General features: G+C 39.7%; 1 protein-coding gene across 6 annotated transcripts in view; it reads left to right on the forward strand.

Annotated features, from left to right (window-relative positions):
- Positions 1 to 24,080, forward strand: part of CTNNA1 (catenin alpha 1) — a 184,932-nt gene that overhangs the window by 15,525 nt on the left and 145,327 nt on the right. For 2 of the 6 annotated variants that reach the window (XM_072841227.1, XM_072841222.1), the window contains exons 2-3: positions 18,627 to 18,733; positions 19,963 to 20,158. The exons of 1 other annotated variant lie outside the window; for it this stretch is intronic. In XM_072841227.1, coding sequence (XP_072697328.1) covers positions 18,629 to 18,733; positions 19,963 to 20,158 — 301 coding nt within the window. In that variant the 5' untranslated portion in view covers positions 18,627 to 18,628. Of the gene's footprint in view, positions 1 to 6,653; positions 6,732 to 8,721; positions 8,898 to 10,792; positions 10,921 to 18,626; positions 18,734 to 19,962; positions 20,159 to 24,080 lie in introns of those variants that run through there. 3 more of the 6 variants (XM_072841225.1, XM_072841224.1, XM_072841221.1) reach the window with 3 other exon arrangements.

Below are 24,080 nucleotides of genomic sequence, written 5' to 3' on the forward strand. Positions count from 1 at the left end.
ATAAACTGAAACAGTTACCTTCCTTCGTCTTGGACAGCAGATTCTCAGTGAGGACTCCCTGGACTTTTGTGGACTCTGCTCTTGTGCACTGATGTATTGTAACTATTTTTTATTTGACTATTTTCTTATATAGACTGAGCCTTTTCCTCCAACTTTTTTTTTTTTAACATCTTCAAATGAATGGAAAAGTTGAAAGATGGGATCCCTGGGTGGCGCAGCGGTTTGGCGCCTGCCTTTGGCTCGGGCACGATCCTGGAGGCCTGGGATCGAATCCCACGTCGGGCTCCCTGCATGGAGCCTGCTTCTCCCTCTGCCTGTGTATCTGCCTCTCTGTCTCTCTCTGTGTAACTATCATGAATAAATAAATAAAATCTTTAAAAAAAAAAAAAAAAGGAAAAGTTGAAAGAGTAATAGAGTAAGCAATTGATTCATCAATTCACTTAGATTTACCAATTATTAACATCTTTCATATTTGTTCAGTTACTCTATATAAAGTTTTCGAGGCATTTGAAAGTAAACTTCAGATTCCAGGGTACTTCACCCTTAAGTTCTTCAGCATGTAATTCCTAAGAATAAGGACACAGATTTTACCTAACTGCAATATCACACAAGACATTTTACATTGATAAAGTAGTGTAATTCCTTTTAAAGAGTGGTCCAAGAACATTGTCGGTTCTCTCTGGGAACTTGGGAGAAATGCTGTCTCTGATGTTCTACCCTAGACATAATGTGGGAAACAAAGGCAAAAGAAAAATTAAATTTGCTTACTACTTACAGTCCATTAACAAGTCCTTGAAACGGGCAGAGTGACCTTCTCTAGAAGCCCAACTGCCTCTATCTTAATACTTTGCTAAGGGCAAAAGGCAGTCTTACCCCTACTCCCAGGATCTTGTGAATCTACTTTGATATATAAAAATTCCTTTGGGAACTTCTTTACCTCTACCCGTCAAGATGTATGTTGGCAATCATTTTTCAAGCATGTGACCCACTAATGTACACCTGAAGGGTCTCAAGACTAAGGTTTTATTAGAAAGTAATAAACAACCTTTTCCTAACAATAGCTAGCTCAGTTAAGGTCCTGGAAACATTGTTTCTAAAATTCCTTAGAGACTTAGGCTATCCCTGATCCCCTCCCAACTTGAAACTATATAATCAGCCACTCCTCACGACCCCAGTGCAACTCTGTCTATGGGTCCCATCTCCGTGCTTTAATAAAATCACCTTTAAAAAAAAAAAGATTTTATTTATTTATTCATGAGAGACAGAGAGAGGCAGAGACATAGGCAGAGGGAGAAGCAGGCTCCATGCAGGGAGCCCAGTGTGGGACTTAATCACAGAACTCTGGGATCACATCCTGAGCCAAAGGCAGATAGATGTTCAACCACCCCAGGTATCCTTAATAAAATCACCTTTTGCACAAAAGATGTCTAAATTCTTTCTTGGCCATTGGCTCTGAACTCAACACTTTCCTACATCAACCTGCTGAATCAGAATTTGTCTTTTAACAGAATTCCCAGAAATACTGGTTTTATGGTAGAGTCCGTATTAAATTTGGTCAGTTGTCCCAGTGATTTTTTTTTTTTTTTTTTTAATCCAGGAATGAGGGGCACCTGGGTGGCTTAGTTGATTAAGCATCTGCCTTAGGCTCAGGTCATGGTCCTGGGGTCCTGGAATCAAGCGCCTTGTTGGGCAACCTGCTCACTGAGGGGGTTAGCTTCTCCCTGTCCCTCTGCCCCTCCCCCTGCTTTTGCTCACACGCGCTCTCTCTCTCTCTCTCCACCCCCTTTCCTCTCTCTCAAAAAAAAAAAAAAAAGGAATCAATACAAGATCACATACTACATTTAGTTGTCATATCTCTTTAGAGTTTCTATTTCTGTTCCCCTCCCCCCTTCATGACACTGACGCTTTTTAAAAATTTACTTTTTGTTTTTATTTTAATTTTTTAAAGAGACTTTATTTATTCATGAGATGCACACACACACACAGAGGCAGAGACACAGGCAGAGGGAGAAGCAGGCTCCATGCAGGGAGCCGGATGTGGGACTCGATCCCGGGACTCCAGGATCATGCCCTGGGCCGAAGGTAGGTGCTAAACCACTGAGCCACCCAGGGATCCCCAATACTGATGCTTTGTAAGAGTTTGGGCTGATTTTGTAGATACTCTATAGTTTGGATTGGTCTGATTGTTTCCATTTTTGGCAGTACTATGCATGTGATGTTGCTTCTTAATGAGGGCATTGCAACAGTTGTCATTGTTCTGGTGGTGATGCCAAGCTTAAATGCATGATTAATTAGCATCTGCCAGATTTCTCCCTTGTAAGGCACCTGTTTCCTTTTGCACTGTTGGGGTGGAAGAATTTCTTTTACCCTTCAAAGTCCTTGTGTTGCTAGACTAAGAATCAAATTTATGTAAGACCCATTAAAGGGAGAAAATAAAATTTAATAGTATACATAAGGGGAATCTACACAAACACTGAGATTCTAAAGATAGGCAACGTATATACGTGAATTAAGGACAAAGGGAGGGACATGAGGACATAAAGGGGAGAAAGACCGTTAGTAGGAAGGTGAAAGGAAATCCTTATAAAACAAAGGTCGCCCTGTTACGTAGGTAAGTGTCTTAGGTAAAGAGAAATCTGTTAATAGCTCTCTTTCTAATATAAGCAGGCAGTTGATGGGGGTGATAGGGTTTTTCCTGAATCCGCTGGGTTTTGATTTTTTTTTTAAAGATTTTATTTATTCATGAGGGACGCAGAGAGAGAAGCAGAGACTGAGGCAGAGGGAGAAGCAGGCTCCATGCATGGGTTCACGACCGGAGCCAAAGGCAGATGCTCAACTGCTGAGCCACCCAGGTGTCCTGATTGTTTTTTATTTAAAAGAATTAAAAAAATTTTTTTAAAAAATTTATTTGACAGAGAGCACGTGTGAGCTTGTGCATAAGCAGGGAGAGTGGTAGGCTGAGGGAGAGGGAGAAGCAGGCCCCCTGCTGAGCAGTGCTGGTGGCTGGATCCCACATCTCAGCAGAAGGCAGGCACTTAACCAACTGAGCCACCCAAGCACCCCTTGATTGCTTTTAACTCAATGTTTAAACCAAAGTGCCCCATCTTGCAGAGATTTACCTCTAGCCCCCACAGTTCTTAATTAATTGCTATGATGATCTGATAAGCATTTCTGATGAGTCTTTTGTGTCCCTTGCACCTACCAGGATCCCAGGATGTGATAATTGGTAAGTCAATGAATGACAAAATAGGTCATCAAAAATCTATATTACGGGGCACTTGGGTGGCTCAGTTGGTTAAGCATCTACCTTTGGCTCAGATCATGATACTGATGAAGTTTTGGAATATAGGTGAGGTTTGGAGGGGTGAGGTCCAGAGGTGACAACCAAGAAAGAATTATTGAGACATCTTTGGTGTGAAATGGTGGTTTTATTAAAGCCAGGGGACAGGACCTGTGGGCAGGAGGAACGGCTGCCCCGGGCCTGTGAGGGGTGGCTAATTATGTACCTGGGAATTGGGACGGGTTGGGGATAGCAGTACTCTCTAAAGAATTTTGGAAGCAAGGTTTCCAGGACCTTGAGGGGGCTAGCTGCTATTGTGAAAAGCTCACTTATTACTGTGTAATAAAACCTGAGTCATGAGACCCTTCAGATGTGTATCTGTGGGCCATGTGCTTGGGGGGTGATCGCCAACGCGTATCCTGGGGGTTTAGAGATAAAGGAAATTTTCTTTTCTTTTCTCTTTTCTTTTCTTTTCTTTTCTTTTCTTTCTTTTCTTTCTTTCTTTCGATTTTATTTCGAGTTTATTTCTTTATAAGAGACACAGAAAGAGAGGCAGAGACACAGGCAGAGGGAGAAGCAGGCTCTCCACAAGGAGCCTGATGTGAGACTTGATCCCGGGACACAGGGATCATGCCCTGAGCCAAAGGCTGATACTCAACCACTGAGCCACCCATGCGTCCTTAAAGAAAATTTCTAAAGGAGTTTTTATGTGTTAAAGTAGACTTACAGGCTCTTGGGAGTTGGGCTAAGATTGCCTTGTGCCCTTAGGAAAGTATGAACATCAAGGCAGCTGAGTCTGTAGAGGAGTGGCCCTCTGCCTGTTTCAAGGACTTGTCAATCAATGTGCTGCCCCAAGCTCATGCCTTGTCCTCAGCTAACCCTGTGTTCCCCCATCGATACCGGAGCCCCTACCAGAGCCCCGAGGTGGACTCCCTGCTCAGCGGGGAGTTTTTACCCCTACCAGCTTCTCTGTGGGTTCTCTCTCTCACTCAAATCTTTAAAAAAAAAAAAAAAAAGTATGTTACAAGTTTTAGAGGCAATTCTTTATTTTCTTCCTCAGTCTAGTTAACCCCCCCCCCTTTTTAAAAATTATTTATTTATGAGAGACAGGGCACTGTCTCTAAAAGTGAGGCTCCTTTCTTTTTTTTTTTTTTTTTAAATTTTTTTTTTTTATTTATTTATGATAGTCACACACAGAGAGAGAGAGAGGCAGAGACACAGGCAGAGGGAGAAGTAGGCTCCATGCACCTGGATCCCGACGTGGGACTCGATCCCGGGTCTCCAGGATCGCGCCCTGGGCCAAAGGCAGGCGCCAAACCGCTGTGCCACCCAGGGATCCCCGAGGCTCCTTTCTAGGACCCCGGGATCCAAACGCTCAACTGCTGAGCCATCCAGGCATCCCAATCTGGGTAATTTTCTAATCTCATTCCAAGTTCAGGGATCTTTTCCCCTGAGTTTCTAAGAAAAATATAATTTTTTTCCCTGTGGGCTGCTTCTCAGTTGTGAAAAGTTTCTTTGCCTTTTAGTCCCATTCCTCTAAAACAAAAACCGCCTTTCCCTTTGTCTCTTTTCTCTTGTGCCTTCAGTTCTGATGCCGGTTTCAATCTTCCTTGCTTTTTTGACTAGTCATCCAGCTTCTTAGGGACATAGGGACTTACTGCGCATCCATAATCAGTTGTTACCATGACTTAGTGCAGCTTTCTCTGGAACACTCTTCCATTGTTAATGGCCTCAGTCATATGGGGTGGAAGCTAAGTAAAGGAATATAGATATCTGGTTCATATTGTAAATAGTCACTTCAGGCAGCTCTGGAGCTTTTGTTTTTTCTTTCCCTTCATCTCTTATGTCTTCTTGCTCCATGCGCTGGCCACTTGGGCCTTCTCTTTCTGTAAGTCCTGGGATCTGCTGCTTTGTCTATGGTACCTCAGCCTGCAGTGTTCTCTCAGATACTCACTTGCTCAGTCTTCCTTGACTTTCAGGTTACAGTTCAAATGTCAGAAAGGCCCTTGAAAGACCCTACCTAACCCTATTATCATTATCCCCTTTAATTTTCTTCCTATCCTAGTATATGGTCTTCTTCCTAGCCTAGTATAGTCTTAGTGTTTCTTGAAGGCAGATTTTTTTAGTTCCCTGCCGGCTGGAATAATGCTTATAGGGAGAAGGGGCTCAAATAGTTGCTGAGGGAGTGGCTAAATGGTTGATTGAGTTTTTTTTTTTTTTTAAATATTTTATTTATTCATGAGAGACACAGAGAGGCAGAGACACAGACAGAGGGAGAAGCAGGCTCCATGCAGGGAGCCCGATGCGGGACCCGATCCCGGGACTCCAAGATCACGCCCTGGGCCAAAGGCAGGCGCCAAACCACTGAGCCACCCAGGGATCCCCGAATTTTTTTTTTTTTTAGGTTTACCTTTTGTCCTTTGCTTAGCGCTTTTGGTAATCATCATATCTTCTGATGCATGTGGCATGACAGTTTTTCATTTAGGTCTTTTGTCTTTTTTTTTTTCTTTCTTTTGTCTTGTCTCCTTGTCTTTGGTGCTCTCAAGAAAACAAGAAAAGGAACAAAATTTAAAGTGATAACTGGGATCCCTGGGTGGCGCAGCGGTTTAGTGCCTGCCTTTTGCCCAGGGCGAGATCCTGGAGACCCGGGATCGAATCCCACGTCGGGCTCCCGGTGCATGGAGCCTGCTTCTCCCTCTGCCTATGTCTCTGCCTCTCTCTCTTTCTCTGTGTGACTATCATTCAAAAAAAAAAAAAAAAAAAAAAGAAATCATGGTTTATGGAATCCAGTTAGTTACTCTGCCTTAGATAAGAAACTTTTTACTCTGATTTTGGCTCTCCATTTAGATCAAGGTTAAGCTTTTTTTTTTTTTTTTTTTTTTTTTATATTTTATTTACTTTTTCATGAGAGACACCGAGAGAGGCAGGCTCTATGCAGGGAGCCCGATATGGGACTTGATCCCAAGGACTCTGGTATCGTTCCCTGAGCTGAAGGCAGACGCTCAACCACCGAGCCACTCAGGCGTTCCATTTTTGTCTTTTTTGATGATGATATTGTACTTGGGTTTAGAAAGTGACCACATTGTGGAGGGAAAAAAAAAAAACAAGTTTTCTTTTTGTTTACATGAGCCATCTGTGTTTTATACCTCTTATCTTACCCTTCTTTCCTCCCTCTGCCTGTATCACCAACCTGTTTACATTTTAGAAGAAAGTGACAGGCTTGGTTGTAGGGAATTTAGTAAAATAGGCATGTGTCAGAGTGAATCTTAATTATAAGGGTTACCTTATAACCGTCTTTGTTTTTGTTTTGATAGTTACTGGGAGATTTGGGAGTTGAGATTCCAACAGCTGTATTAACTCTGTTTAATGCAGATGCAGCCTGGCATCCTTGTTGCTGCAGTGGAGTAATCCATAATCCTTTATCTTGTGCAGTGTGACAGTTAACGTTACTGTAGGTACTTTTAATTTTAAAATTTCCTGATTTGCATTTAAATGAACCATCTTTACATTGCATTAACTTAACCTTGATGTTAGAAAAAATGGCTTCAAGTAGCAAAGTAAGGATATTCTATAGCTTTGGAGCAGACGGGATTTAAGAATGATGTGGCTATTCTGTTGTAAATGAACATTTAATGTCTTTAGAGAAGGTATGTAAGCTCTTTGCAGAAATGAGGCAGTTTGCCAACAATCAGCCTCCTGGTTCTGATAGAACTATGCTTTTATTTTCTGCTTGTTGCTTTTCCATTTCTCTTTCTATCCTAGAGATTGCTAGTCAAACGCCTACATCCCTGCCCCTTTCTGAATGTATAGTGAACTTTTGCGTAATAGCCAGGATTGCTATTTATAAATACGGTAATGAAGACTGAATAACTACAGTTTAACTTCTTACTTGGTTCCGCTAAGCATGATCCCTCCTAGATAAACCTTAAGGTTTCTGTACTACATTAAGGTTGGCTAGCTCTAGTAGGTTTTGCAATAGATCTTATGAAGAAGTACTCTGTAAGTTGATTGGAAAACTAGAAACTGCCAAGAGTTTAAAACTTATTTGTTTAGGTACTCTAAACAATACTATTAATTGTAAAGAAGCAAAGATATGACTAAGATTAAGGCAGGAGCTTTCTCCTGGTAGACTTGTAAATATTTTATTTTATTTTATTTTATTTTTTTTAAATTTTTATTTATTTATGATAGTCTCACAGAGAGAGAGAGAGAGGCAGAGACACAGGCAGAGGGAGAAGCAGGCTCCATGCACCGGGAGCCCGACGTGGGATTCGATCCCGGGTCTCCAGGATTGCGCCCTGGGCCAAAGGCAGGCGCCAAACTGCTGCGCCACCCAGGGATCCCGACTTGTAAATATTTTAAAATCAGTTTGCATAAATTCAGTTCAGCTAATACTATGCTCTGCATAAAGCAGCTTGCCAGCAACTTAAGTGATATAAGGAAGCATAAACATAGGTACTATCCTTAAACTTAAAATACAGCTAGGAAGACCATAGGCTAAACCTGGGAGAAATTAATTAAATTTAATAAAATAATTCAGAAGTTACTGAGAGGTGACGTAAATGAAAGGAATACTAGAATTTCAATCCTGGAAGGACTTGGAGCCTAGAATTCAACCCTTTGCTGTTTATAGACGAGAAAACTGAGGATCCAGAAAGGTCATGTGACTTGTCTTAAGGTCAGAGGGTAAGTTAGTGACAAAGCTGGTACCAGAAGGTATGTTCTTTCCAGAGAACATACTCTCATTAGATTTTATTTACTGTATTTTAAAATTTTTATTTTTAAAATATTTATCTATTCAAGAGAGAGAGAGAGGCAGAGAGAGAAGCAGGCTCCATGCATGGAGCCCAGTGCGGTGCTTGATCCCGGGTCTCCAGGATTACACCCTGGGATGAAGGCAGGCACCAAACCGCTGAGCCACCCAGGGATCCCTCTCATTAGATTTTAAATGCTCTACTTCTACTTTCTGAAATCCTTTTTGGGTTGGGGTCACCAAAAGCATAAATTGGCTCTGTTGTATAGTTTAATAATGTTGGCGTCACTCTTGGCAGGGCCTTTGATTAAAGGTGCTCCACAAGGCAGTCACTCTGCTTCCATCTTGGTTATTGAAAGACTTGAAAACATACTGAATGGGTTCTCAATTTTCAAATGTCAGTATATTTCAAGTGTTTCAATGTGAGTGAGTGATTGAGTCTTTTGCCTTAACACTTAGCAGCAGCAGCCTGAGTCTGGTGAATTTTTATGGGGACGCTGAAGACCTCCTCAGAGATATTACTTAACAGGATTGTAGAGTTCTGGAATATAGAACTGGAAGGGACCTCAGGGGAGAACTCGTTCTTAGTTACAAAGTCTTTTTTTTTTTTTTTTTTTTAAGTTACAAAGTCTTGACTAGCTGGGCAAACCTAGCACTCAGATGTTTTTGTTTGCTTTACACAGTGAGATATTTTGGAACAAGGAGATTCACATAAAATTCTGTGTCTCTGGGTCTCTTAAAAAATGATCTGCCAACCCTTCATCTGCATAATAGAGTGCCCGCCTGGAGCTAATGGGCAGCTGGCCACATGCTTTCTTCACTCACCTGTCCTGGCTTCTCCTGGTGGCCTCCCTGAGTGATTAGGTATCATTTGCAATTTCTTACTGTTCTTAATGCTTTGCCTTTTTTTCAAGTTAAGAGAATGGAGTAATTTTTATCCCTAAATATCAAAATAAGAAAAACAAAAGACCCTTTTTTTGAGGGGTGGGGGGACAGTGTTGTTATCAGCAAGTGTACAAATCTTCAGGGTACTCTTCTTCTTTAGGTCAAAAAGCTAGTTTTTCCTCCAAGTTTCAGAGAAGCCTTTTCTTTTTCTGACTTGGCCTACCCAGTCTTCACAGGCCTACTTTGGGCAGCTTCCTCCCTCTTTGTGGTATCTCCCAAACAGCTTTCCTTCTTTTCTGTGTCTTCCCTGGTGGCCCGAGACCTTGTTTCTCAGCTCAGGATTTTCACCTTTGTCCCCACTTTTGCTCATGAAGTAAAAGTTGGCCTGAGTTGTGGATTCTAAAGCACTAGGAAAAGCGATGCCTGGGTGGCTCAGTTGGTTATGTCCGACTCTGGATTTCAGCTCATGTCATGATCTCAGAGTCATGAGATCGATCCCTGTGTCAGGCTCCATGCTTACCTCTCCCTTCTGCTTGTGTTCTGTTTCTTTCTCAGATAAATAAATCTTAAAAAAAAAAAAAAGGCATTAGGAATGCATTTGTGCCGTTTGGACCTTGATTTGCTGCTTTTCCAAAGTTACCAAGTTCTCAGACCTAGTGATTTTTTTTTTCCTCAGGCAGAGGTTGAGCTAACTCTTCTTTTCAAGAAAAAAAATTTTTTTTTCCAAAAAAAAAAAAAAAAAAAAAAAAAAAAAGAGTTTATTTCTTTGGGAAACTGAATTGTTTCATTGTTGTATTTGCTTAATAATTAAAACACAGGTATGACCACGTCTTTCTGCAAGTGGCTTCACTTACCTCTTTGCACCTTCCCTCTACTACCCTTGAAAGGTTTTCTGTTTTGTGTTGCTGCAATGGTTGTGCAATGCAGGGTCCCTGGGGCAAATCATTCTTTCTGAAATGTCTTATCTGTGACATTTGATGACATTTGCTTTAGCTGTTGTCAGCCCTTTAGCAAACTAGAGCACTCCATCTCCTAAGGTTTACTGACTTGGGCTGATCAGTTGCATGGACAAACAACCTTTAAAAACCAAAGTGTAGGCCTGACATAATGTAAGTGTAGAGAGGAAATTTACCCACTTGGAATGAAACAAATTTCCTGGAAACTGGCATTCTGTGTTACCAGATTAAGCAAATCTAAATTTCTTTTGGCATCCCATCCCTAGTGATTGTAGGATGTTTTAATGCTTAATCTATGAAATGTTAGATGATGCCTGCACTAATGTTTTAAAAAGTATCTAAAGGGTCTATTTGTGCCTCAAGCATGCATTTGTGGGAGAAGACATTTTTTATTTTTTATTTATTTATTTATTTTTTCATTTTTTATATTAAAGTTATCAAGTGGGCTAGTCACAGACATGTACCGTTCTATACTGGTTGTCATTTAGGTGTTTTTTTTTTTTTTTTTTCCATTTAGGTGTTGATGTTGCTTTCTGTAGGGTCTAGAACTGTGTTCTCTGATAAGGTAGTCACTAGTGGCTATTTAACATTAATTAAAATGAAATAAAATTAAATCAATCCTTCAGCTACACTAGCCACAGCTCTAGACACCCTTCTTTCTTCCTCTCTCCTTCCTCCTCCTCCTCTCCCTTCCTACTTTTCTCTCTTGGCTCTTTTTTCTCCTCTCACCTTCATCCCCTTCCTTCCCCTTCCCTTCCCCTTCCCTTCCCCTTCCCTTCCCCTTCCCTTCCCCTTCCCTTCCCCTTCTCCCTTCCCTTCCCTTCTGCTTCCCCCCTTTCCCTTCCCTGCCCCCGCTTCCCCTCCCTTCCTCCCTCCCTTCCCCTCTTTGGTAAATATTTTATTTATTCATGAGGGACACAGAGAGGCAGAGACAGGCAGAGGGAGAAGCAGGATCTCCCTCCTGGGAGCCCGATGCGGACTTAATCTCAGGACTCCAGGATCTTGACCTGAGCAGAAGACAGATGGTCAACCACTGAGCCACCCAGGTGCGCCTTATCCTTCCCTGCTGTCTTTACTCTTGCTCCCTTCTCCTTCTACCCCTCACTCTGTTTACAGCTCCTCTCCATTTCCCCCTTTCCTTGTGCCTCTTCTTCGCCCTCCCTCCCTTTTTTCTTCTTTCCATTCTCTTTTCCACTTTCCATTCCTTTCTGTATATGGAACATATTTAGTGTATTATATTTTTTAAAACCATATGAGAGCAAGTTGCAGACATCATGTCCATTACATGCAACAAGGACATAACTACAGTAGAATGAAGACATGCAAATTTGATACAACACTATTGTCTAATTTAGAATCTACTTAGATTTTTATGGTTTGTCTCAGTTCCCCCCCCCTCCCCCCTTCAAGTACAATTTCAGTCCAGGATTACAGCATTCTGCATTCAGTTGTCATATCTCTTTAGGCTCCTTTAGTCTGGAAGAAATTCTCAGTCTATCTTTGTTTTTTCTGATCTTGACATCTTTGAAGACTATAGCCATTTATTTTGTAGACTATGCTTCACTTTGAGTTTGGTATTTCCTCATGACAAGATTGAGGCTATGTAGTTTTGGTAGGAAATATCAAAGTGATGTTATATCCTTCTTAGTTCGTCATATCAGGAACTATATGATGTTAATTTGTCCTATTATTTGGGATGTTCATTTTGATCACTTGGTTAAGGTAGTGTCTGCCAGGTTTTTTCACTTTAAAGTTATAACCCACCCCCTTTCTGTGATCAGAAAATAATCTGTTGGGAATTACCATGTGAATATGTAAACAATCAGTTTCTTTATAAACTTGGCAACCACTTGGTTTAACATTCGATTTTTGCCTGTATCAATTATATTATGATGGCTTTTATTTTTTTATTTTTTATTTTGTTATTTTTTTAATTTTTATTTATTTATGATAGTCACACACACACACACAGAGGCAGAGACACAGGCAGAGGGAGAAGCAGGCTCCATGCACCGGGAGCCCGAGGATCCCGGGTCTCCAGGATCGTGCCCCGGGCCAAAGGCAGGCGCTAAACCACTGCGCCACCCAGGGATCCCCTATTATGATGGTTTTTTTTTTTTAATTTTTTATTTATTTATGATAGTCACAGAGAGAGAGAGAGAGAGGCAGAGACATAGGCAGAGGGAGAAGCAGGCTCCATGCACCGGGAGCCCGACGTGGGATTTGATCCCGGTCTCCAGGATCGCGCCCTGGGCCAAAGGCAGGCGCCAAACCGCTGCGCCACCCAGGGATCCCTATGATGGTTTTTAAATGGTGATTTTGTTAAACATTATTCTTCTGCATTTATTAGTTTTCTGTTGTGTGGGAGAACTTCTCCTTTTTCTTATTAGCCTGGGTTCTCATTGAGTGGATCATAATCTAATTTAATCTTCATGAAAGCCCTCTTTAGGTAATGATTGTCTTATTTTACAAAAGAGAAAGGAAGTTCACATGGTTAAGTGATGCTCAAACATGCCTTTTGATTGTATTGTCCTCCTAAAATAAAAATGTGAAGATTATAAAATGATTCAGCTTTAAAAAAAAAATGATTCAGCTTTAAAAATTTATTTATTTATTTTTTATTTTAAAGATTTTATTTATTTATTCATGAGAGACACACAGAGAGAGGGGCAGAGTCACAGGCTTAGGGAGAAGCAGGCTCCATGCAGGGAGCCCAACCTGGGACTCAATCCCAGGACTCCAGGATCATGCCCTGGGCTGAAGGCAGGCACTAAACCACACAGGGATCCCTGATTCAGCTTTTTAAATTACAAAAGTAATTAATTCTAAATGCCTGTATGATTTTATATAAAAAATACAGTTAAATAAAAAGAATATTAAAACTACCCATAATTCTCAGTCTTGAGATAAAACTATCGGGCATGCCTGTGTGGCTCAGCCTTTGAGCCCCTGCCTTGGGATCAGGGCCTGATCCCGGGGTCCTGGTTGGAGTCCCACATCATGTTCCCCGCAGGGAGCCTGCTTCTCCCTCTGTCTGTGTCTCTGTCCCCCCCCCCCCCCCCCCCCCGCTCCATGAATAAATGAACGAAATCTTTAAAAAGATAAAACTGTTGTTAATATTTTGGTTTATACATCTAGATATCTTTAGTTCTCTCTGCGGTGATACTTCATATTGTTTTGAAACTCTTTACCATCTTTAATAGTATATACTTTGAGCATTTTTTTTTAAGGTTTTATTTATTTAAGAGACAGAGCATGAAAGAGCACAAGCAGAGAGGAGTGGAGGGAGAAGCAGACTTCCACTGAGCAGGAACCCCAATGCAGGGCTCCATCCCAGGACTCTGGGATCATGACCTGAGCCGAAGGCAAATGCTTAACCAGCTGAGCCACTCAGGCACCCCTATTTTGAGCTTTTTCTCATAAACTTCTATAACATCTTTGTCATATTTTTAGATGAGAAATTTCAGGTATACAAAGAAGCTAAAAGAATAAATCTAAGAACAGCCATCCACATGTTCACTACCTAGATTGATTTTTTTTTTTTTTTAAGATTGTATGTATTTGAGAGAGAGAGCAAGCACGAGTGGGGAGGAGGGGTAGAGGAGAGGGAGAAACAGACTGACAGCCAAGCAGGGAGCCAGATCCCAGGACCCCAGGATCATGACCTGAGCCTAAGGAAGACTCTTAACCAACTGAGCCAACCCAGGGGCCCCATCCTCTACTAGATTTAATAGTTATGAGTATTTTTTTTTTCATGGTTCCTTCATCTCTGTATGTACATATTTTAACTTTTGCTGAATTGTTTGAAAGTTGCAGACGTCTTAACATTTAACCCCTAAATGTTTCAGCATGCATTTCCTAGAAGTAGTCATTTTTCTATATAGCCACAATGTCATCATCACCTATGAAATTGAACAGTAATTCTGTGATAACATCTACTATTTAATAAGTATTAAACACCAGTTTCCTTATAAATATCATAGTTGCTTGTTTCAAACTATTGTCTAAACAAGATACTAGTAGTGCATGAGATTTCTTAGGTCTCTTGAATCTTTCTGTCTAGAATAGCCTTCTTACCTACTCTCTCCCCCAAAATACTGACTTTCTGAAGAATTGAGGCCCTCTTGTCTTCTAAAGTATTCTACATTCTGGATGTGTTTTCCCATGATGTTACATAATATGTTTCTTTTCTTTTCTTTTTTTTTTTTTTAAAGATTTGTTTATTTATGATAGACATAGAGAGGCAGAGACACAGGAAGAGGGAGAAGCAGGCTCCATGCGAGGAGCCTGATGTGGGACTCCATCCCGCGACTCCAGGATCACGCCCTGGGCCAAAGGCAGGCACTAAACCGCTGAGCCACCCACGGATCCCCCACATAATATGTTTCTGTATCCCCTATAAGCTTGAAATTGAGTCTAGGTTAGGTTTTTTGCAGTGAATTTGAATTTGAAAAATTTTGTCTTTGTTTTCACTATTAAGGAATTTAGCATTTCTACAAACTACAGTTGAACCTGTAACTTTTTCACCAGTAGGAATCTCAGTTTTTCATATCTGCAATAATTATAATATTACGTCGAAAAAAATATGTGGGTTCATTATTACTTTGAAGTAGTTGTCAGACTTCTTGCTAAGTCTTATTTAATATTAATATAGAAGCACATATAATTACTGTATCATCCATTTGTAAAGTATCTCGATAACTATTTCATTAAATGTCTTTCCTTTGTAATCTTTTGGTTTGTGTTTTATGCATTTGAAAAATGTTTTGAGAAAGGGTCTTATAGCTGCCCTATCGAAGTACAGAAGCCACTAGGTTGGCTCTTAAACAGGTGAAATGTGGCTTCTTTGACTTTAAATGTGCCATGAGTGTAAAGCAAATTCCAGATTTGGACACTTAGTATTTATGTATAATATCTTTAATAATGTAAAAAATACTGTATATATGCTGTAACGATTTTTTGAATGTATTATGTTCAGTCATTTCTTTTTATTTTTTAAAATGATTTTATTTATTCATGAGAGACACAGAGAGAGGCAGAGACACAGGGAGAGGGAGAAGCAGGCTCCATGCAGGGAGCTGGATGTGGGACTTGATCCCTGGATCATGCCCTGAGCTGAAGGCAGACGCTTAATTGCTGAGCCACCCAAGTGTCCCCCATTTCTTTTTAATATCACTACTAAAAAATTGAAAATTACATAGGTGGGGCAGCCCTGGTGGCTCAGAGGTTTAGTGCCTGATTTCGGCCCAGGGTGTGATCCTGGAGACAGACCCGGGATCCAGTCCCACGTCGGGCTCCTTGCATGGAGCCTGCTTCTCCCTCTCCCTGTGTCTTTGCCTAGCCCCCCTCTGTGTCTGTCATGAATAAATAAATAAAATCTTAAAAAAAAATTACATAGGTGGTTTACACTGTATTTTTATTGGACAAAACCTTTGGTCTTTAGGCTTCACTAGACTGCCAAAAGGATCCATGGTATTGAAAAAGGTTTTGAATCCCTATATAGAAGCTTCAGTAGACTCTGGTTAAACATTTATTTTTGCTGTTGCACAGCTACTCATTTTACAGTAACACTGAGACTTAAAAAACATTTAAAGCTTTTTTTTTCATCAAGAGTACTTAATAGATAATACATTCTTTATATCAGGAGGCATATAATAATACCAGGTGTTTCATTATTAGTGATACTAAGTTTAGTTATCTGTTTAAGAGGGTGGCCATTAGATCACAAATTTATAAAAATAAGTCTTGGTCCAGTTAATTAATAAGTAACTTGTCAAGTGATACTTTGATACCTTACAAGTATTCTGTTTCCCAGTAGCCTTTCACTAAGGGTGTTAATAACATCCACTGATAATCATTGCCTGAATCAGTTACTACCCTGGGGTTTACAAAATGATCGTTTTCTTTCTTCTTTTCTTTTCTTTTCTTTTCTTTTCTTTTCTTTTCTTTTCTTTTCTTTTCTTTTCTTTTCTTTTCTTTTCTTTTTTTAAAGATTTTATTTATTTATTCATGAGAATACACAGAGAGGAGAGAGAGAGAGGCAGAGACACAGGCAGAGGGAGAAGCAGGCTCCATGCAGGGAGCCCGATGTGGGACTGCATCCGGCGTCTCCAGGATCACGCCTTGGGCTGAAGGCGGCGCTAGACCGCTGAGCCACCCGGGCTGCCCAAATTATCCTTTTCTTTTCTTTTCTTTTCTTTTCTTTTCTTTTCTTTTCTTTTCTTTTCTTTTCTTTTCTTTTCTTTTCTTTTCTTTTCTTTTCTTTTCTTTTCTTTTCTTTTCTTTTCTTTTCTTTTCTTTTCTTTTCTTTTCTTTTCTTTTCTTTTCTTTTCTCTCTTCTCTTCTCTCTTCTCTCTTTTCTCTTCTCTTCTCCTTTTCTTTCTCTTCTCTTTTCTTTCTCTTCTCTTCTTTCTTTTCAGGAAACCTTTTTTATTTATTTTTTATTTTTTAAAGATTTATTTATTTATTTATTCATAGAGACACACACAGAGAGGCAGAGACACAGGCAGAGGGAGAAGCAGGCACCATGCAGAGAGCCCGACGTGGGACTCGATCCAGGGTCTCCAGGATCACGCCCTAGGCTGCAGGCGGAGCTAAACCACTGCGCCACAGGGGCTGCCCTATAATTTTCTTTCTTTCTTTCTTTTTTTTTTTTGCCCTATCATTTTCTAATTCTGTTTTACATTCATGGTAAAGAAATTGCCTATTTCTTTTGAGAATCTCTGTGGTTACAGGATAATTTCCTATGTACCTACCTGCCTGCCTACCTGTCAATCAGGCAGTTGTAGTCATGCTTTTTATACTCAATTTGTCTTATTGGCCAGTGGAGCCTTTGGTTCCTCTCTGTTTTGATAGGTTAGTCTTTGTACCCTTCTTTACTTTCTGCAGAATAGAACAGCTTAGACCTGAAAGAAACTCCCTCCCTCTTTTTTGGAGGAGCCCTGGTTCCCTTTAACAGGAAATGGTATTTAATAGAAATAAAGACCTGGGCAGTGAGAACACTGTTTTCTTTTTTGTTTTTGTTTTTCCTAAATTTTGTAAACATTGTTTTTTAAGAGTGGCACAGGGTTGTGTGGTAAGTTATATGATTTATTTATTCAGTGTTCTCTGAAATTGAGGTAGTTTATAATTTTTAATGATTATATGTGCTGCTGTTGTGAACATCATTATATCCAAGTTTTTACATGCACCTTGGTTTTTCCTTTATTTATTTTTTAAAGATTTTATTTATTCATGAGAGACACAGAGAGAGGCAGAGACATAGGCAGAGGGAGAAGCAGGCTCCATGTGGGGACCATCCGATGTAGGGCTCGATTCCAGGACCCCAGGATCACGACCTGAGCCAAAGGCATATGCTTAACTACTGAGCCACCCAGGTGCCCTGGTTTTTCCTTTAGAATAAAATCTAAAAGTAGAATTTCTGGGTCATAAAACCTTTTTTTTTTTTTTAAGATTTTATTTATTTATTCATGAGCGACACAGAGAGGCCGAGACATAGGCAAAGGGAGAAGCAGGCTCCCTTGGGGAGCCCTATGAAGGACTCATCCCAGGATCCCTACATCACACAACCTGAGATAAAGGCAGATGCTCAACCACTGAGCCACCCAGGTGCCCCAAGAACACATTCTTTTTTTTAAGATTTATTTATTTATTTATTCATTCAGAGAGAGCGAGAGAGGCAGAGACACAGGCAGAGGGAGAAGCAGCCTCCACGCAGGAAGCCCGATTTGGGACTCGATCCTGGGTCTCCAGGATCACACCCCTGGCTGCAGGCGGCGCTAAACCGCTGCGCCATCAGGGCTACCCAAGAACACATTCTTTTAAAGTTTTAAATATCTACCAAATTGGTTGTCTAGAAAGTTTATAGTTAGTGTTTACTTCCGTTATGTACCTCTCGTGTCTTTTTTTTTTTCCCTTTCTTTCAGTCACTAACTTTTATTTTTTTATTTTTATTTTTACTTTATTTTTTTTAATTTTTATTTATTTATGATAGGCACACAGTGAGAGAGAGAGGCAGAGACATAGGCAGAGGGAGAAGCAGGCTCCATGCACCGGGAGCCCGACGTGGGATTTGATCCCGGGTCTCCAGGATCGCGCCCTGGGTCAAAGGCAGGCGCTAAACCGCTGCGCCACCCAGGGATCCCTAGTCACTAACTTTTAGAAGCGAACACTAACTGGTATTTTTGTTGAGTCTTTTCTCTTAGTCGTAAAGCCTCTGTCTAATGGAAGTCTACATTGATACTTGACTAAGTGTGACTTGAAATTTCTTCTCACTATGAATGATAATAGCTGTAGGTGCAGAGGGCAGCAGACTTCTGCATTATGTTTTAATAGAGTAAGACAAGCTATTCTCCAAGAACCTATCCAAAAATGAAGGAGTTATGCCTTTTAGGTAATACTGTGATACAAATGTTGTGGAGTAAGATAAACCAGAATCAGGCCTTCATTCACTTTAGCTTTTCATCCTACGTCTAAGTTGGTGTTGAAAAACTGAAAGTAGAAGTGTCTTGGTGCCAGAGAAGCCCAAAGGGAGTGCCTCTTATAGTACTTCTACTGTTTATAAGCTTGACATCTGAAAGTGTAAGAGATTAAGTTACTGGGTTCTCTAGTGCAGGCTCTGTAAGAAATTTTTCCCCATCTAGAATGTAGCTGTGCTGATATAAAAGTCCTTTATAAAAGTAGGAGATTTGTTATATACTTCATGTTTGTGTTTGATGTTTGCCTAACTTTGTCCTTTTTGTTTCTTTTTCAGAAATGACTTCTGTCCACACAGGCAACATAAACTTCAAATGGGACCCCAAAAGTCTAGAGATCCGAACTCTGGCAGTTGAAAGACTGTTGGAGCCTCTTGTTACACAGGTAGGACTCTGCAGATAAATACATAGTTATAATATGATCTGTAGTAATAGGCCTAGGAAACAAATACAGAGCAAATTTAGCTCAAAGCTTTAATTTGAGTGGTTGAGTTTAGATTGATAGTATTTAGATGATGTGGCGCCACTAATTACTTAAATATTGATGCATTCATTTAACCCTATAGGAACATAATTACTGCATGTTCTTGAGTCTTATTGGTAGTAATAGGGGATAAGTGGTATATAATGCAACTTACCAAATGTTTGTATTTTGTAGACAATTTCTTGGCATCACTTTTTCTTGGAAAGGATAGGTTATATTCAAGAAAGATGGGCTATGAAGCCTTGACTGTTGTCTCTTTACCATGCCTAAGAAACTTTTCATTGTCCAGGATCACTTAGCCGGTAATTTGAGGTGTGGGTTTGGTATGTTCTGTTAAAATATCACATTGTGATGCCATTTCATTAATTGTTAGCAGCTAGTATTATAAATACACACATGTATATATACATATATATTTACATATTTTAATAATTATACGTAGAAGTGTGTGGAAAGACTCAGGAATATTTACTTTCTTGGAGTCCATCCAGTATAGCTCTCAGCAGGTCTCTTGCGTGGCAAGCTATGCTAAGTAACAAATCTTTAGTCATCTTTAATCTACAGATCATCTGGTACTGTATATATTAATGATGGTTAATGTTCTGGGACTTAAAGCACCATCACTACTTTGGGCATCCTTCCTTTGTTAAGGACCTTTACCAATTAATTCCTGAGATTTACTTGAATAAACTGTAAAACAAATTTAGAAACAAGTTACCTTAAAACATTTTGCACAGGTTGAAAACAGTGGAAAATGTGACCTCCATGTAAAATAACAAGTTCATTGTCAGCCTCTTTCTGGAATTTCTTGATGACATGTAGTGGTGTTTAACATGTTTCTAATCAGTTTCTGGTTTGTAAAATGAAACTAAAATCTAGTTATCATGTTTGAAGAATTAAAATATTGTCTTGTACATTGAGATGGCCAAATTATTTTGGGACCTAAATTGAGTATTGTTGTTATATATCTTAAATACGGAGAGTTTACTTGTTAATGCTTAGTGGAATTCATAAATGTGATGTTTCATTTTGTTAGGAATCATTAATCTTCCTATCTTTAACAATAGTCATCTTTCTGTTGTTTTCATTTTAATTGACTACAGTTTAATTTGTAAAAATGAAACTTTTAGGTCACAACTCTGGTAAACACCAATAGTAAGGGGCCGTCAAATAAGAAGAGAGGCCGTTCTAAGAAGGCCCATGTTTTGGCTGCATCCGTTGAACAAGCAACTGAGAATTTTTTGGAGAAGGGGGATAAAATTGCAAAGGAGAGTCAGTTTCTCAAGGAAGAGCTTGTGGCTGCTGTAGAAGATGTTCGAAAACAAGGTAGGTCAATATTGCTTTTTATTTAGAGAGAGGCAGGCTTTTCTAATTTTTTTTTTTGTAAGATTTTATTTATTCATGAGAGACACTGAGAGAGAAGCAGAGACGTAGGTAGAGGGAGAAACAGGTTCCCTGCGGGGAGTCTGATGCAGGGCTCAACCCTGGAATTCTGGGATCACTCCCTGAACCAAAGGCAGATGCTCCGCCACTCAGCTACCCAGGAAAAATAATTTTAATTAGAAAATCAATCCTTGAAGGTGACTTTTTTGTGGTCAGTATTCTCATTCTTACACTTGCTGTATGCTCAGTAACTTATAAGAATATTGAGTTGTCAGAGATGGATTAAGTTGTACTGACTTTTAATCAGGAGATAGGCTAATAAAGAAACATTGTATTTGGAGATTCTGAATCTACTTTTTTTGGGTGTGCCAAATAATACTTGAGTCTTAGAAATGTTCTAACAGTTTAATAGGAAATAAACGGAAAAAAAAAGAAAAAAAAAAGGAAATAAACGGGACAGAAGTTTACCTTTCATCCTCTATAATACCTCTTTTTAGTTCATGCTTGAAGATATAGGGGTGATAAAATGGAAAAATGTCCAGCCCTTCTGAAAATACTCTAGAAGTTGCCTCATTCTGTCAGGTTGGTATGTTAAATTAGCCATACAAACTTGAGTGTTTAGAGTTTGAAATAAAAACAAATCTGGGCTTAAAGGAATCCTATTTTGGAAAACTCAGAATTTTTTTTCTTTTTTTTAAAGATTTAATTTATTTATTCATGAGAAACACACACAGAGAGAGGCAGAGACACACAGGCAGAGAGAGAAGCAGGCTCCACGCAGGGAGCCCGACGTGGGACTCGATCTCTGGGTCTCCAGGATCCTTTGGCTCTGGGCTGAAGGCGCGCTAAACCGCTGAGCCACCCAGGGATCCCCCGGAAAACTCAGAATTAATAAAAAGTGAAATTATAACCCGCAGCTTGCCAGCAGTGCCTATTAGAGAAACTTGTTATTATGATGCTTACAAGTATGGTAAGAAGACTTTACATCTGGAGCATTAAATTCTTGAAACTCGTACTTTTTTGTTAAACTTCTGGTTCAGCAGAAGGACTTAAAGAGAGAGAGTTTTTTGTAGAACTGTTGGGTAGCAACTAAGGTGAACTGAGCTCCTGCTCTGTCCAGTTGCTTTACTGGCCTTCGGGAGAACGTCACTGGATCTCTAATGGCTGACAGTAGTGTGCATAGTCCATTGGAGTCTTATGTCAAATTCATCCCTCTGACAATACTCAAAAAAAGGAGCAGTATATTAAATGGTCATGCTGTCTCCAGTTATTGTGAATTTATGAACTAAGAACCTTGAGTGGTAAATACTTTTCTTAATTTTCAGGCTCAAGATAAATGTTTCTAATATTGTAAATGATGACATTATTTAAATTTAATGTTACTAGCCATAATATGGGTGGATATATTAGTTATCTAGGGCTGTCATAATGTAAATTACTATAAACTTGGTGGCTTAGATAACAGAAGTTTACTCCCTCACAGTTCTGGAGGCCAGCTACCTGAAATCAAGGTGTCAGCAGGATTGATTCTTGGAGACTCAGTGGAAGAATTTGTTGCATGTTCTCTGCTAGCTTCTTGTGTTTGCTAGCAATCCTTGGCATTCCTTGACTGGTATAGATTTGTCACTCCAATCTCTTCATTTGTTGTCTTGTCACATGGCATTCCCCCTGTGTATCTCTTTGTACAAAGTTTCCTCTTATAAGGATATTAAGCATTGAATTCGAGTCCTCTCTAAATCCAGTATGACCTCATCTTTACTTGATTATATCTGCAAAAACCCTATTTGCAAAGAAGGCCACATTCATAGGTTCTGGGTTGGTATGAGTTTTGGGGGACACTATTCAGCACATTAGAGTGGACTTTGAATGAATTTATTTACTTTTAAAGATTCTGTTTATTTGACAGAGAGAATGAGCAACAGCAAGTGAGCACAAGCAGGGGTAGAGGCAGGCGGAAGGAGAGGGAGAAGCAGGCTCCCTGTGTAAAAGGAGCCTGATGGGGGCTCGATCCCAGGACCCTGGGATCATGACCCGAGCCTAAGTCAGATTCCCAACTGACTGAGCCATCCAGGCACCACTGGATTAATTTTATCTATCTATCTATCTATCTATCTATCTATCTATCTATCTATCTTTTAAAAAAGATTTTATTTATTCATGAGAGAGAAAGAGAGAGAGAGAGAGAGAGAGATTGGCAGAGGCACAGGCAGAGGGAGAAGCAGGCTCCATGCAGGGAGCCTGACATGGGACTCGATCCCAGGTCTCCAGGATCCCACCCTGGGCTGAAGGTGGCTCTAAACTGCTGAGCCAACCGGCCTGCCCAGTGAATTTATTTTAAAGCTGTTTAATTGTCTATCTAGTTCAGGACAATATTTGAGCTTCTTAGTAAGGAAATCAACATAACCATTACTTCATTGTCCTCTGAGAAAGTTTTGCTCCCAGGCCTTTTTGCCTCAAAATAATAGCAAGTAATGAATTTCACCAAATTTTCCTTGAGTCTAGTAACTAAGATGTTTATTTTCAAAATACATTTAATGGTTATAGGTAACTTTTAATTTAACTCTATATATTCCTTGTTTCGGAAGTTTATCTGATGTAAATTTGTAGCAATCCTGGTATAATACATGCACCCCCCCAAAAAAAATCCCACAAATTTTGAATGCATATCTGAATTTCTGTTTTCTTGTTTTTATTTATATCTGAGAAAATCTTTTATGTGGCTCAGAATCGTAAGTACTTGTCTGTCCTAGTCCAACTTTGCAATTATTTATGATCATGATCTATTCACCGTAATTTGCCTTCTCTCCTTGTTTTTTTGCCATGGGGGGAGAAAAAGCTAAAACAAAAATATAACTGCCTCCCATCATCATTACTGCATCAGATATGAAAAACTGAAGTGCCTTGCTTTTTTCTGTTGGCTTACTTTTTTTTTTTTTTTTTGAGAATCATAGCAAGTGGTGATGAAACATCTCTGCTCATAAATAGAACAAAGTACATGTTATGAAAATGGTTAAGTGCATATTCTTTAATCAACTAAGCCTTGTTGGTTATGTTGTTAAAACTGTTTGCTCATCATTTGAAACCCTGTAGTGGTGTTAGTATGTTTGCAGATTCTTTGACACCCTCCCCTGAAAAAAGTAGAGCCCAGCTTTGATCCTCTTGAACGTATGTTGGACTTAAAGACTTTCACTTCTATAAAGAATAGGATATAGTGGAAATGATACTATCTACTTTGAAAGGAAAATCATAAAGAGAATATAGTATCTGCCTGACTCTTTCTCATGGGTTATTCACTTTGGGGGAAGCTGTCAGTACCAGTTTGCCAAACTTCTGAGTAATCTACTTTAGAAGCAGATCTCCAGCTCCAGTCAGGTGTTAAAAGATGGCAACCCTAACCATCTCGAAATTCTGACCCACAGAAAACTTAGAAGATAAATAAATGTTTAATTTAAGCTACCAAATTTTTGGGAGAATTTGTTAGGCAGCAAAAGATAATTAATACAAACACCTTTTCCCAGCCCTGGCTTTAGTGGTCCTGAGCCCTTATACAAAAATCTGACCTAACTGCTCTGAATTTTACTGGTATATAAAACACAGACTAGAAACGATTTACCTAGAACTCCACAGAAGATTGACAAGTAGAATTCTTTGTATTTTGAGTTCGTTGCTTATCCACTGGGATACTTCATTGTTAAAAGATACGTAAGATTTCTTTGTTCTGAAGCAATGTGAAGTACCTCTATCTATCTATCTATCTATCTATCTATCTATCTATCTATCTCTTAAAGATTTTATTTTTTATTTATTCATGAGAGACACAGAGCGAGAGAGAGAGAGAGAGATAGAGATAGAGAGAGAGAGGCAG

The sequence above is a fragment of the Canis lupus genome, chromosome 10 (genome assembly GCF_048164855.1).
Source record: "Canis lupus baileyi chromosome 10, mCanLup2.hap1, whole genome shotgun sequence".
In the NCBI taxonomy this organism is placed as follows: domain Eukaryota; kingdom Metazoa; phylum Chordata; class Mammalia; order Carnivora; family Canidae; genus Canis; species Canis lupus.